The 15115-nt window shown below is 40.2% G+C and overlaps 1 protein-coding gene across 1 annotated transcript in view; it reads left to right on the top strand.

Annotated features, from left to right (window-relative positions):
- LOC150099123 (synaptotagmin-15-like) overlaps window positions 1–14777 on the top strand; it is a 69768-nt gene extending 54991 nt beyond the window's left edge. The window contains exons 3-7 of the mRNA XM_090403902.1: window positions 535–659; window positions 756–889; window positions 1025–1186; window positions 4502–4619; window positions 11727–14777. Coding sequence (XP_090260028.1) covers window positions 535–659; window positions 756–889; window positions 1025–1186; window positions 4502–4619; window positions 11727–12061 — 874 coding nt within the window. The 3' untranslated portion in view covers window positions 12062–14777. The remainder of the gene's footprint in view (window positions 1–534; window positions 660–755; window positions 890–1024; window positions 1187–4501; window positions 4620–11726) is intronic.
- Window positions 14778–15115: the final 338 nt, after the last annotated feature.

Below are 15115 nucleotides of genomic sequence, written 5' to 3'. Positions count from 1 at the left end.
CAACTCCAACTAATTTAGTTTCCGCTTTCATAACTTAAAGTGGCGGCGTCCTAAAACTAGAGAATCCCTCATAAACACTTCGTTTTAGTGAAAATAGTAAAATTAGTTATTTCAGAATATTCTCAGTTGGGTTAATGAACCGTAAAAGTCTTTGAACAATCCACAAAAGTTGCTAAATTCCTGACGTCGGGTTTAAAATGAATTTTGCACGGCCTTCAATCCATCTTCGACCAGGCCGAGCTTGGATTATGCTTCCGTTCCCGGATTTGCATTAAAAGAACGGGGGGGGATGCGGAGAAGCTTCACTAAGCGCATCAATTCACGAAGGTTATTCGTCTTGGTCGATTGATTGAAAAATGTTGAACAGAAGAAAAAAAAAGGGGGTGGGGAGAGACTCGACCGAAGGCTATAAATTAGTTGGTAGCATTTGTAACCTAGATGTTCACTCCTCTGTTGCAGTTGCTAAGAAGAAGAAATATATTTTCTAATTTGCGGGTTGCATTTTTCAAACTAATGTGTAATCTGTTTGGACAGAGGATCCGATGACGAGGAACTTTCGGCACCTCCGTGCAGCAACGGAAGACTGTGGTTCTCCCTTCTCTACTGCCCCGACGAGGAAAAGCTCGAAGTCACTTTGGTGAAGGCGAAATATCTTCCAGGTGAGTACGTCTTCGGTCACTTGCGCATTAAATGGAAATGTTTCCTCCTCCCCTTGGAAATCTTTATGTTTCAATAATTCTTTTTCTTCGCGGCAGGTCGAGGGTTCAGCAACAGTCCGCGAGATCCTTTTGTCAAACTTTATCTTCTCCCTGACGAGGAGAACTTTCAGCAGTCGAAAGTGCGGAAAAGAACTCTGACCCCCAAGTTCCACGAGACCTTCTTCTTCCAGGTACGTGATAGTTGGGGAAACGCACGAGGGGGGAAGAAGCAGTCAGAATTGTACTTTTGCGGTCGATGATTCATTCCTTTGATTATTCAGCTATTTAAAAATTCCGAATCCATTTATTCTTTCTTTCTTTCTCAGATCGCAGCCGATGACCTTTCAAAGAGGACTCTCCGTCTTTCCACCTACGATGTGGACAAACGCAAAGTGCGTCACTGTCTGGGTCACGTGATGGTTCCTCTGTCCCGAGTCGACTTAAACAGCGGAGAAATTGTGTGGAGGGATTTGGAAAACACTTCGCAGGTGAGACGTTCCCCTCATTCACGCATCTGTCCTGCTCGCAAGTCTGCTTTGCTTTTCCTGATGGTATAGATTGGAAGACTTTTCGTTCTTCTTTTATTAATTGCTTTGCTTTCAAGTATTTAAAATAAATATTTAGCGCCATCATAAACTCCATTTCATAGCGTGCTTGAACTGACCTGCGCATGTTTGCAAATGTTAGCATTTCATACGACGGAACCTTTTAGTTTCATGAATTGCTTTTAAGCCTCTTTTTCATTATTTTTAACGTCCTTTAAATTTAAAATCAGACAGGTTCAATGCTTTCATACTTTTGTTTTCATTAATTTACTGTAAAAGGGAATGAACCCCCCCTCCCTCCCTCCCATGCCCTTTATTCAAAATGCCAATGACCTTTGAGCAGGGTTGCCGAAAAGCATTGTGGTCGTTTACAAAGAATAAAAGACCGTGCGGTTTGTTAAAGGCTAACCGGCAATTATCCCGGCCACTAATACGCAGCGTATATGCAAAATGCTTTCATTGGCGTTATCACGTAGTCTACGCAACTATTTCGAAATGCTGCTATCGTCAACAGTGTCGATCACAGTGGGAAAATCAAAGGATCTTTCCAGTTCGGCAAAGGGCTTATTGTGGGTGCCCGTTTGTGTGGAGGCCCGCTTTCGAAAACAGAGCCGAGTGGTCCTTCACAAGGCGAGACATCCCTGGTGTTTAATCAGAGGGAAAGCAACCCTCGCTGCTTGTTTAAGAGGCATAAGTGTCGTCCTGCGAGTCTTTCGGGTGTGATATCAGTCTCATCTGAGAAGGCTTGCACAGACACACAGAAATTCCTGTGTCCAGCAATTGACCGAAGCATTTAATGAAGGCTGTTCCCGACCCCATATCACACAACTAATCAATGCACAGGGAAAAGGATCGCTATTGGCGGTCGCATGCCAATACGGAAACCACCGTACTAAATAGAAGTTTCTAATTCAGTGGTCGCATGTCTGTCAGGAGATGGGGGAAAAAGAGCGAATAAGGTGTTAATTTTTCTGTTTGTGCATTTATCATAAAAACAAACTGTTATAGAAACAAATTAACAACCGCTCAGAACGAAAGAAAGGAAACCTGGCACCTGATTCATGAAATGCTGGACAATATACACAGAACCACTGCCTCAGAAACAATAAAACACAGCTTTGCCTGCGACCCCCAAATCCCTCAAACAGTTGACAAACAACTTTAATCAGCACTTCGTGAACTCTGTCCAAAAGCTACAAGAAACAACCTTTCCTCACACAAACGAACATTCTCCACTAGGTCCACGAGCAACCCAGTCGATGTGGGTCTCCACAGTAACAAAAGAACTGTCACTTGCCATTCAACAAATTAACCCCTTGACATGGGACTGGGGATAGACGGAATCAGACCAAAAGACACCAAGAAACACTCAACCAACCTACTTCCAGTTATACAAAAACTGTTAAATAAAATCTTCGAAACGGGACACATAAAGACCTGAAACACTAAAGACTGAATTAATCCTACCCATACATAAACATGGAAAAAGAAACATTTTAAGTAAGTACAGTTTAAGTTGGTTGATTACAGACAACGTGACTTAAAGCCACGTTGTCTGTAATCAACCAAATCTTGGAGCGCACTTTGTATTCCAAACTCTCCACATAAGTTGAAAAATTTCGAATCATCCCAAGAACACACATGGCTTTCAAAAAGAAAAGAATAAACGAACATCAACACTCCTGGAAGATTTCACAGACTAATAAACGCTGAATTAGATAAAACAGAACATTATTTTAGTCCTTTTCATTGACCTAACAGGCGTTTGACACACAAAACCTTGTCGAACAAACCAACACCTATCGGAGGTCGTCCACTCCAAGGGTTCAAAGCCTACGTGGGAAACAGAAAGTACATCACAAAAGTTCAGCCTCGAAACCGGCAGCTGTCTTTTGACGAAATACATGAGCTGCGATCACCGTCTCGTTCACTCCTCTTTTTTTTTAATTAAAAAAAAAAAAAGTTGAAAACCGAAATCACTTTGAAAGAAGACGTTTCTCGATTAGGAGTGGAACAAGTTGTAACTTTCCGCATTCTTCGGGAAATCTGCGTTTAGTAAACCGGGAAGGATTGTTTTGAATGATCGCTTTTGCGGCTACAAAACCAGGTGGAAGAAGCATCTCCGATGAGATGTGCGGGGACGATCGCCCTAATTAGTTTGTGCTTTACAACGCGATAACGAAAGGGGGTTTTGTTTTGTAGTTCGCCTGCGAGTTTAATTCGCGTCTAATTGAACGCGCGTTTGATTTACACACCGCTATGCCCCGCCCAACCTTACTAACGACCCCTCGCGTTCGTGAAGTAATCCCTTTTAGTTTCCAATCTTGACTGCGACACTTTTCGGTACTCGAGATGAGTTACGAAATGCAAGACGAGTTTTGATGTTCGGTTGTCATGGCAACCCAGTAATTTCGTCGATAGCCTCGGATTAAGGCAGAGCTGCATTCTTCCCATCGTCCGAGCCTTTCTCGATCGTATTCAGACTCGTTCCTTATCATCACATTCTTGCTGTTCAACAAATTACGCCGCCGGCGTCGGGCGAAAACACAAAAGCGGAATTTTATGCGCAACGAGGAAAACATTCGTCGATTTTTAATCGCTTTTGTGCGATTTTCTCATCGATTTATGCGACCGCATTAAATTGAAACGTGGGCGAAGCACGTGCTTCGGTAATTAACGCACTGGATTCGCGTTTATTGCTCAACACGTCATCACTTCGACAGCAGCGACTAATCCTGAGCGAGATTATCTTTCGATTAATGAAGTTAAAAAGGGCGCTTGAAGCCCGATTGCGATTCTGTTCCCTGAATGGATTCGCCTCCTTCGTCCATTCTTCGTAAAAATTAAACTCTCGGAGGCTCGATCGTTTTAATCATGCTCGTGCCGCGTCTGCTAACAAAAATTCGGATCGTGTTTGTGCACAAGCGGCCGAAGTTTTGACGGTCTTAACATCCTTTTTCTCACGTGCTGCCTCCTCCAGGAAGGTTTCGGATTAGCGGCTTCCTGTATAAAAGCGAACAGATCGGAATTTCCGTCGTCTCCGAAAGATCTTTTATTTATCGGAGGATTACTACGGAGAACGGTTTCATCGAGTAGCGAAATCCGTCCTCAATTCTGAGTGCGATTTCGGCTTTAACTTTGCATTGAAAATTACAAATCGGAAAGCCTTCAAAAGTTTTCCTCTTTCGCTTGAAAGCCGCGATTACAAGCTCAGAGCGCAGTAATCGTTTGTTTACATTTCATTGTTCGTCTTTTCAGCAATCGACCGCCCTTGGCGACCTGCAGATCTCCCTTTCTTGCAACCCTTTCAACAGTCGCATAAAAGTGATCGTGTGCAGTGCCAGAAGCATCCAAAGGATCGACAGCGAAGAAGCTGGTGAGTGTGAAAGAACCTTTTCTCTTCTGCGGCGATTTTAGCATAAAAATAAACGTAAAAGTTGAATGCAGTCAGAATAGAAACACCTCTGTGTCTTCATTTTAAATATTTTTGAAGCTAAAAATTTCATCTCATGACAAATTTCACCGTAGATGACCTGTATATGTTTTTCACCGGATGTGCAGCAGACATTGAAATCCTGTCCAACTACGTGAAGCACTCAAAGTTGACTCCTTCACGTAGTTGACTTCACCCACAAAGCGTGCACTCGCTCTGGAGTGGAACGAATCGCATGCTGTTTGGATACGTAAAAGGTTTGAGCTCGGTCCAACGCATCTCCGTCCCACTCGCCTTTCTTGACCAAGACTTCCTCGCAACCAATGATCTCCCACTTGCCAGGGGATTCTCGCAGATGTTTGTATTTCTCCCTGTAAGAAACGTAAACTCCCTCGCGCAATAAGTTCCCTTAAATACTGTAGATCGAGGGGAAAATCTCACCCCACTATCGGATACAAATATGTTGCATCGATACCCCTTCATGTTCCCCTGTCATTTATCAATTCACCCGGGAAATTTTTCGGTCCACAAGCTTCCTGCCGAGAATCTCCGTTGCGCAGTCGGTTTCGTCGATGCCCTTTGGTTGGAAATGCCTGGGTTCGAATCCAGTCGGGAATGCGAAGAGCCTTTGTCAGAACGTTTTAACTGAAGTTGAGGTAACCGGACTCACACGAGGGAGAGAGTTTTTTCGTCCGGAAACTCGGGTTTTTCGTCCCTCAGAACAAGCAAACCGCCATTACAACACAAGGAATATTTAGGGATAATACGCTGGCCTCACAGCCTGAGTTGCTTGGGCCGTAAATCTAAATAAACCAAAATGCCTTCCTGCCACATCTCTTTCCTGGATCCGCCCGTTAATAATAATAACAAAAAGCCAAATTATTTTCTGCTACTTTGGCAAGCCTCAATCATTGGTTGCAATAACCTGGACTTCAGCCGATTCTTTGCTTGTCATTCCAGCCTCAATTTCTTCTAAATCTGCTTCTCCTTTTAATTCGAGCCTCCGCTATTTCATGGAATGCAGTTCCTCGCTAAAAAGAACATCAGTAGATGTTTCTTCTTTACTAAACTGTGCTCATACACGACAATTACGTACAGCAGGTTCTGTGGCATCGCGTGTTGGAGAGCATCCTCCAGCAGCTTATATGCAGTCAGTCACAAAAGTCAACATACAACCTTCAAAATGTAACCATTTAAGAAATTATGCCCATTTGGGATGCTGGCGATGCTTTCAGAGTTCCTTGATAATATTTTATCAGCATTACACGCAGTGGATTTTTGGCATGTTGTTTGTTAAGCCCCATGGTTACCTTTGTTAGCTTGAGATTGACATCAGACTCCAACTGAAAAGCAGTTGTTTGAATCCCATTGTTGTTATGGACGCTTGCAAATGCCTTTAGATGGTGGATAATTTTATCTCCCGGTGTGACACTACTAGTAGATTTGCTTACTGGATGCTTAGAACAGTTCGGAGTCTCCGTGGCCGACTTCGTATAGACGAACCCTTTGGTTGGAAATCGGTTTTGAATCCTATCTCTGACGAGAGGAACTTATATCAGGTCTTTTCAACCAAATGATTGGTTCGCCTCTCTCATACGAGGTGGAGAGGATTTTCGTCCCTCGAAACAGGCAAACTGGCCCCATGAACACGCACATGTACAGACACACAGGATGCCAACTGAGATGGAAGAGCTCCACCTTCTTTTCGTTCCAGTGCACATTATGGATCTCAGGTAGAGATTCATAACAGTCAACCTCCTGGATGGAGAATACTTTTGGAAGGACAGCGAGGTCTTACTTCAAAGGGGTCTTGTTTTTTTTTTTTTTTTTTTTGGTATGTAAAGCAGAGTTTTTTAGATTACGTGGCCATTTATCAACTTCGCGAGTACCAAATGCATTATAGATTCGAACCATTGAGATTCACATAAAAACTTTTGTCATCATCATCAAATTCCAGCCATGTACCCTCAAGGGGTCTACAGAATATGACAGTACTATATGAAAACATTACATCATTATTAACTTCCTATCTACAATTTTCCTCCAAATCAGTCTGTTGCTTGTCAAGACTCCAACATTATCAGATCTTATATTTCTGTCGTATAACTAACTTTGTACCGTATCAATCCACTTATATCTTGGTCTTCCTCTGGGTCATTTTCCTGCCAACCTGGCAGAGAACACTTGTTGTGCTAATCTTTCCTCGCCCATTCTATTTAAGTGGCCATACCACGTGAGATTAGCATTGCTAACGCATTCCTGGATGCTGACAATGTCAAGTTCTTTCCTAATATCCTCATTTTTAATATGATATTGCCATTGATGCCATCTGTTCACGCCTCTAATCTTTCTCAGGACTCTCACATTTGCGGTCTCTGGTCTTTGGTCAAGTGTTTTACTTCTGACCCAGCTCTCAGATCCATAAGTTAAAACTGGTTTGAACACTGTCTTGTATACAGATAATTTAGTGTTCTGACTAATTTCTCTCTTCCATATGAAGTTATTCAATTGACTTTCCACCTTACCAGCTTTGCTGATTCTGTTGTCTATTTCTATATTTAATTTACCATCTTCACTAAAAATTGTGCCTAAGTAGCTGAAATGTTTTACTTGTTCCACAGGTTCTCCATTCACAACACAGTTGATATTTTCAATGATTCTGCCTATTTTCATTGTTTTGTCTTATTATTGCTGACCTTCAACCATATCTATTACAACAGCTATTCAATTTAGTCAGGAAATCTTGCAGACTTGTAGCGGATTTATTTAGAAGTATAACATCATCCGCATAAAGCAAAGAGCTGACATTAACATCTCCAATTTTGATACCAGGTTTAATACCCTTTCCTTCATAATGTGATCCATATAGATAATGAATAACAGAGGGGATAATGTACATCCTTGTCTCACACCAGATTTAACATTAAACCATCTTCCTGTACTTCTTTCAATTCTAACTGCTGACTCACAACTCAAATAAAGACTAAGTATTGCTTGATATAATGCCCCATTGACACCATATAACTGCAGCGTATTGAATAGCTTCTCTCTTGGCACCTTGTCATATGCCTTTTCCAAATCGACAAAACTTAAATACAGATCTTTGTTATATTCCCATGCTTTCTCGACTATTTGTCGTAAAGTGAAGATCTGATCCTGACAGCCTCTATTTGGCCTGAATCCAGCTTGTTCTTCACCAAGCTTTTCTTCCTCAATTCTTCTCAACCGTTTCTCGAGTATACTTGCATAGATCTTGCCAGGAACACTCAGTAAGGAAATACCTTTTGTAATTCTAAAATGCAGTTTTATTTCCCTTTTTATATGGGTACCATGAGAGCTCTACTGCAATCATCGGGAATTCGTCCCTCTGTCCAGAGCCACTGAAAGACTTTTATACCACCATACTTCAGCATTTCTGGTCAAATATTACCTACTCCTGCTGCCTTTCCACATTTCAAGCCTTTGATGGCTTTTTCTACTTCAAGTATCAATATGTATTCCTGAATGCATGGCTGGTCAGTGTTTTTTAAAACTGTGCTGTCATCATTGCTTGTTTCATTTAGCAGTTTTTCAAAGTAATTACTCCATATTTCAAGGATATCTTTTTCTCCTGTTTTCATTTCACCTTTATCATCTCTAATAACTTTTACAGCACTCTTTCCTCCATTCCTAAGCTTCTTCAACAACCTCCAGAATATTTTGCCACCTTCTTGATATTTATTTCCTATATTCTTGCCAAAGTCCTCCCATGACTTTTGTTTAGCTAGTTTTACACACTGTTTAGCTTTCTTACATTTGTCTCTGTATTCTGTAAGAGTAAGAGCTGACTTAATTGCCAGGAACTTTTGATATGCTTTCTTCTTTTCCTTCACTGCCTCTTTAACTTCCTGTGTCCACCAGGGAGTTCTGATATTTTTATCCTTGCACACAACCTCACCACATGCCTCTCTGGCAGAATCAATCAATGTTTTCTTCAGAGTTTGCCACTGAATCTCCTAGGTTTGGTTCCTGTTCTCAAACTCTTTCATTTTCTTTTCAATAATCTTTCTGTATTTTAGTCTACAGTTCACATCTGAGAGCTGCTCAACTTTTTTTCGCTTTAAATCGTCTTACATGTTATTCTTTTCAATATGAAATTCAATTTTATCCTGCTCAAGACTAAATAGTGATCACTTCCAATTTCAAATCCTCTGTACACTCTGGTGTCCTGCACCAGGGAGAAAACATCACTATCAACAATAACATAGTCAATGAGACTTTTCTTATTCCTAGCCTCTTCTCTCCATGTGAATTTGTGCACATTTTTATGTTGGAACATGGTGTTAGTAATAACCAGTCCATGTCCTGAGCAGAAATCCAACAGATATTTACCATTATTATTAGCTTTGCTCTTTTCTCCAAATTTTCCCAAAATATTTTTGTATGTCTCACAATCATTTCCTACTCTGCTATTTAGATCCCCAACAAGGACCAACTTTTCCTTTTTCATTTTGTCAGTTGATTTTTCTAAAGTGTCAAAAAATTCCTCCACTTCTACCTTAGTAGAACCTTCTGTGGGACCATAGGCACAAATAAGTCTCATTGTCCAGTTCCTCCTTCTCATATTTGCCCACATTACTCTTCTTGAGACTGACTACCATTCAAGAAGATTAGCCTCGTATTTAGTGCTGAATACCATGGCTACTCCTTCTTTTCCTTGATTGTCATTGCCTGAATATAATATTTTGTATTTATTGCTCAGAAAGATCTCACCAGTTTTGGTCTTTTTTGTTTCATTCACCCCTATTGTGTCGATCTGGTACTTATCTAATTCCTCAGCTAGCTCCATTTCTTTTCCAATTAGGCTTCTTACGTTGATAGTACCGATCTTTAACTCTGGTGATGTTGAGTTGGGGTTTGTTTTCAGATTTGTTCCAGTAGCTGACTTTTCGCTGTTCGCCCTGGTTCCCTGGCGAAAACAACGGTGGCCTTGTTTAACCGGGCGACGCCCCAGCCGGCATGAAATTTTGTCATGTTGTACCATCATTTTTTATTTTGGTTTAACCAATAAGACTACAATTTGGTCGGCTAAATCCCAAATTGCCAGCCCATCCTCGTTCGTTCAGTATCAAAGTAGATACCCAACAGGGTGCACCACGAGAAGGTGAGGATTGGACATTAGGTCAGAAGCCCTGGTAGGTTCTCCGCATTCCTTTAAAGGCTATGTGGAGGTCTCCTCTCAGTTATACAGCTTTGACCATTTTTTCTGAAGCTTGTTCCCGAACTTTGATTACGGGAAAAGGAATTTACGTCCTTTTCCCGTTGCGATTTCTGCCTAAACTGTGTTTATGGTAAGGTACTTATAGGTGGTTTGAAACTGAGGATGAGTGAGAATAACGGGAACGAAGTACTGGAGTGAACTGAACAGAGCAGAACCGCAGGGAAGGGTCTCTGGTTCTTTGGAAGAATCTCACGATGAAGTAATTCATTGAATTCGGTTACCTTCCAAAGTGAAAACGTTTCGCAAGTGTCTTTATTTATTTATTTTTTTTCTTGTTCAAAATGTTTTGCAGCTACCTCACGCGAGGCACCTGCGATGTTTGTGAAACGTCTATTGCCTATTTATCAGTTTGGGCTGTAACATGGGTTAGCCAGTCAGCTGAGGTCGATTGATTGTTTATTATTTGTAATTGGGCTACTTTAGCTGCCTCTCAGTATGCCGAAGTGCTTCAGATTTTCTTTTGGGGTGGCTGCCGAGTTTCCAGTAGGAGAGAGTTTCAGTCTGTAGTCATTACGCAGTGTCAGCTTTGCAGACCTCAGACGAACTCAACAGCTGTTGCAGTGTGGCGCGCATATATAAATACACATCAGTAGACAATGGAGTTGACACTGGATAAGGCTGGTTGAGCGAGGGATATTTTAGGGTAACACACCGGTGTCCTCGTAAATAATGCTCATCTACAGTAATATGGAAAACTTCCACAATTGAAGACCTTGGTTTTAGTTCTTGATTTGTCTACTGATATTGTTCGTTGAATTTCAACTAACAATCAAATAACCTTGAAGAACCCTCTTCGTCCCTCCCCATCAAATCCTCACATTACTGTAGATGACCAGTATTTACACGATCTTCAAACACGCTTAAATTCTCGAACTATGTCGTCACGTGCACCTTCAGTAATAAACTAAGACTTCTTCCTCATCCATTTTTAACTGAGACAATGCGCCACATCTCCCTCCCATTTGACAGGATGTAAGTGAAGAACCAAACGTACCACAGATATAGGAACACCACCACGTCCCTAAAACATATCTCACTTAAAAATAACCAGAACCAATCCAGCTTAACGCCAACAATTGATTAGTCAAAAAAGGTCGCGACACGAATCGACAAACAGGCAGTTCAACGAATCCTCCCACTTATGTCGTGTGCTTTAGGCTCTGCAAAGTACCCCGTAAAAAAAGCAGCTTTCAGGACGCTGCTCAAGATGAAGTTGCAATCCCCAATAAAACAAGCACTTACTGTGTAAAACCCCTCTTATTCCTCTCCCACTGTGAAAATGGCTGCTTTGATTACTTCCCTGTTAGATCCATCTCCAAAGAAGCACTCGCGTTTTCCTTCCCTGTCGCCGCTTTCCCTTTGTATTCTGGTCACCCCATTACTTCATCATTCTTTCCATACTAGGTACGTGCGTTTGCTGAGTGTCTCCATTATTCTCAATGACTGCCACTCCCAGGTCAGACTTCGGAAACCGATTTCTCTCTCTCTCTCATATTTATTTATTCATTCATTAAAAAAAAAAAAAAGACTTCTCGAACCATAGTAGAACGCTATTAATTATTTTGTAGAATTCCTATTGACTTATTGCGACGTCATTAAAATACTGGGTGATCCGGGGAGAACATTTTTTTTCCCCTTTTGCGTGGCGAAGGGTTTTGCATAATTTGTCGACACGTGTGTTACCCTTTACTTATATATATATATATATATATATATATATATATCCTGTTATTTGCTCATTGTTTCAATACCGTGATATCAATTCACTGATTTTTTTTTTTTTTTTCCAGTCCTGTACACCAGAGTGCAGCTCTACCACGGCAGGAAATTAATGAAAACCAAACGAACCCACAATCAACGTACTAACGCTGACCGAGACATCGTATTCGACGAGAATTTCAACTTCGCCGTTTCCGGGAGATATTTTGATTCTTGCAGTTTGGTGTTCACGGTGGTCATAGCTGGCCCCACCCCTCTAATAAAAGATGAATCGTACGGACGTATGGTCATCGGTCCGTTCATGTACGCCCGAGGAGCCCAACTTCTGCATTGGCAAGAAATGCTCTCGAATCCTAGAAGTCTAGTCACCAGATGGCATAGCCTCGAACCCATTCAACCTAGTTAAGACGTACTTAAGTTTAATCGTGTCAGTGGAAATAAATAAACAATCGGAGAGCTTGCCGAGAGCGCCCGATTTTCGCTCGGTGATTATCTTTTAAAATCCCTGGCTTGTTGACGTGCGAGTAGATTTTTGAGGCGTTGCATTGGGAATTAAATCCATCGCATTGAATGCTAAATTAGTTGCCTTAATTTAATTAAGCACCGAATTTATTTCAGCCCACACCGTCGTCAATAACCGCAGGCTTCCATTCGAGAATCCAGGGATTCTGAATGAAATAATAACCACCGATTGAAATTCGCTCATCTGTCTTGTTAATTAGTTTACGATAATCCAACTCGGCTGTAAACTTTCCCGACTAATATAATGAGGCGAGGGCCACACCGATCGTGTCTTAAATTAAGAAAGATATAAAAAAAATCGATCATTGCCCTCTTTCAGAGAATCTTTTGGTTTCGGACATTCTTGTGTATGAATTGAATCGCTTTACAGAAACTGCACATATTATCTTGGTGCGATATATTTCGGGGTTACCCCAAATACATCGCACGAAGATCCTCATATAATAAATTACTGTAGAACATTTTTTATTTTAATTTAAGAAATTGATATTTCGGCTTCCTAATAATGAAGTGGAATACATTTTCATTTCGAGATTATTGTCAGACTTGAAACCCTTCTGGTAGCTAACATGGTTTAGCAAATTTTCTTCGAACCTGCAGCCAAAGTAAACAAAACGGACACTCATACCGTAGAGGTTTTTCTTTTTTTTAATTTTTTAACTGCCTTATTTTTTATGTAGCATGCATTGCAATATATAATAATGCAAAATAAATACAAAAAAAATTGCATTCGAAAAGACGCCAGGGATCAATATGGCGAATCATCTAAAGCCAAAATTATTGTGCAATCAGCGGTGTGAATGAACGCCTGCGGTATTTCACCTTGCGTCTTATGAAATATCCCCCCCCCCTCAACTGTTATGTTCAGATTATGTTCAAATCTATTTTTGAGTGCCGATTTAAAAGATTTTATTGCATTCAAATGCTAGCGAAATTCTTCTGATGACCGCAGCATTTTCGGGCCAAGATCAACCAGTAAATTGACAAAAAAAAGTTCGTGCTTTGGTTGCATGCCAAAACCCTTTGAGTAATTTGAAATCACTTACAATGCATTAAGTAGAGTGAATGTGCGAAACCATGAATGAAGTCGCCTTTGTTTGTCGACAGGGGATGCTGCCGTGTTCAAATCTCTAATATGAAAAGTGTTTCTTCCAATCATATAATTGCTGGTCATTCTTAAACGACGCCATACCAACGAACTTTTCGAAAGTCTCGATAACCCCCCCCCCGGGGGGATGTCAGAGGATCTGTATTCCCTGTTTTATGTTTGGGAAGCTCATTTGTCGTTTCGTATTACATTTCCCAACCTCTTTTCTCGTAAAGTGCGCGGTGTCATTTAAGGATCATCACTCGCACGCGCCATTCTTTCAAGCCGACTTAAAGTGGAATTTGCCATTCGAAACAAAACTTTTCGGATGGCTTGGGGAACTGCATTTGCGGCGGATCTCTGTTCGTTTATTAGCACGTGTGACAGAATTTTGCACTTACCCTTAGAGTAAGTAAGTGACCTATGGCTGGCTTCTTTCTAGATGGTCTTTTAATCCCATTTCTCTTAAGGGTTTTATCTTTAGACTTGTTTAAGGACGCAAATCTCCATCGAACAAAATTTGGACGACCGAATATTTAACATGAAATCCCCGCTAAGAAGAGGAAATACCTTCACTTCCGAGAAACCATATTAACAAAATTCAATACTTTGCAGACTTGTACTTGAATGTTTAAGTGGCTGGATATCGCGTACACCAGTTTCCTTCTTAAGGACCTTGAATGTTGGATAAAGACGATAAAAATGTAAGAAAGGAAACTAACGAATGAAATCTATTTTGCATTGCTGGACCAAAATGCTATGTAATTTGAAGTAGTCATACTAATTATTCGAAAATGTTCACATATCGTAACCTCTTCTACTCGTAAGTTCGTTTTTGTTTGTAAATTTAAATGTTTATAGAGAAAAATGAGTCAACTTTTTTAAATCTTCCACTTCGATTTCTAATCCCATAAAAATAATTCCTTAAATTTTCTACATGGAAAAAAGAAGGGAGAGAAAGACTTTACTTACGTTTTGAGATTAAGGTAAAAAAAAGATATTTGCAACAAAGCAAATTGTAAAATGCAAAATGCTATTTAAGGGGGGGGGGGAGTTCATTAATTGTACAGCAATATCTTCACAATTAATGGCCTTTTAGTATTGTAAAAAAACAAACATTTGTATGAAAACTTTTATTTAGTATGAATTACTTATAAAATACAGTTAAAGCCATTATGCTTTTCGTTGAAATATTAATGTGTTGGAGTAAACCTTTGCCATAAGAGGGCGTGATGTTGTAAATAATCGAACAAAATGAACGTTGTATAAACATATCATTGCGTACAAATGAGTGTTTATGAAAGAAATTATCGGCCTGTTTTAGTTAATCACTGATACTTCTATTTTTATATAATTTAAAATAGTTTTATTCCTAAAATGAGCTGTTATTGTGATATCACAACAAATCAAAAATGAATTTCTAGTTATTGCTGTATGCATAAAGATTCGTGATTTATAAATATTATGTTCCACTTCGAAGTGTTGGCGTAGTCAAATACCACACACACACACACACACACGAATACTTAAAGGAAAAAAAAAAGTATGTCTTTCTGCATAAAAATGTAGGATGGAATCAGAAGATTCTTCTCTGAACAGAGAAGAACTTAAGATTGGCGCTACGGTTTCAAAACGTGTTTGCTTAATATCAGAGATCAGGAAAGATTTTAACTACGTCTTATTCCCAGTGATTATTAATATCAATTTTATTTAAATTTCGTCATTGAATGAAAACGAAGTTAGTCTGTAAACGAAGGTTATAGACGAAGTTTATCATAAGCAGATAACCAAAGTAGTAGCGAATTTGTAGGGTATTGGCTACGATGACAGATCGAGTAAGTGGCAAAATTT

The sequence above is a fragment of the Typopeltis vanoorti genome, chromosome 14 (assembly GCF_054136105.1).
Source record: "Typopeltis vanoorti isolate ZY-2024b chromosome 14, IOZ_Tvanoo_1.0, whole genome shotgun sequence".
In the NCBI taxonomy this organism is placed as follows: Eukaryota; Metazoa; Arthropoda; class Arachnida; order Uropygi; family Thelyphonidae; genus Typopeltis; species Typopeltis vanoorti.
The sequence above is the reverse complement of the archived record's forward strand: the minus strand, read 5'-3'. Positions and strand labels throughout refer to the sequence as shown.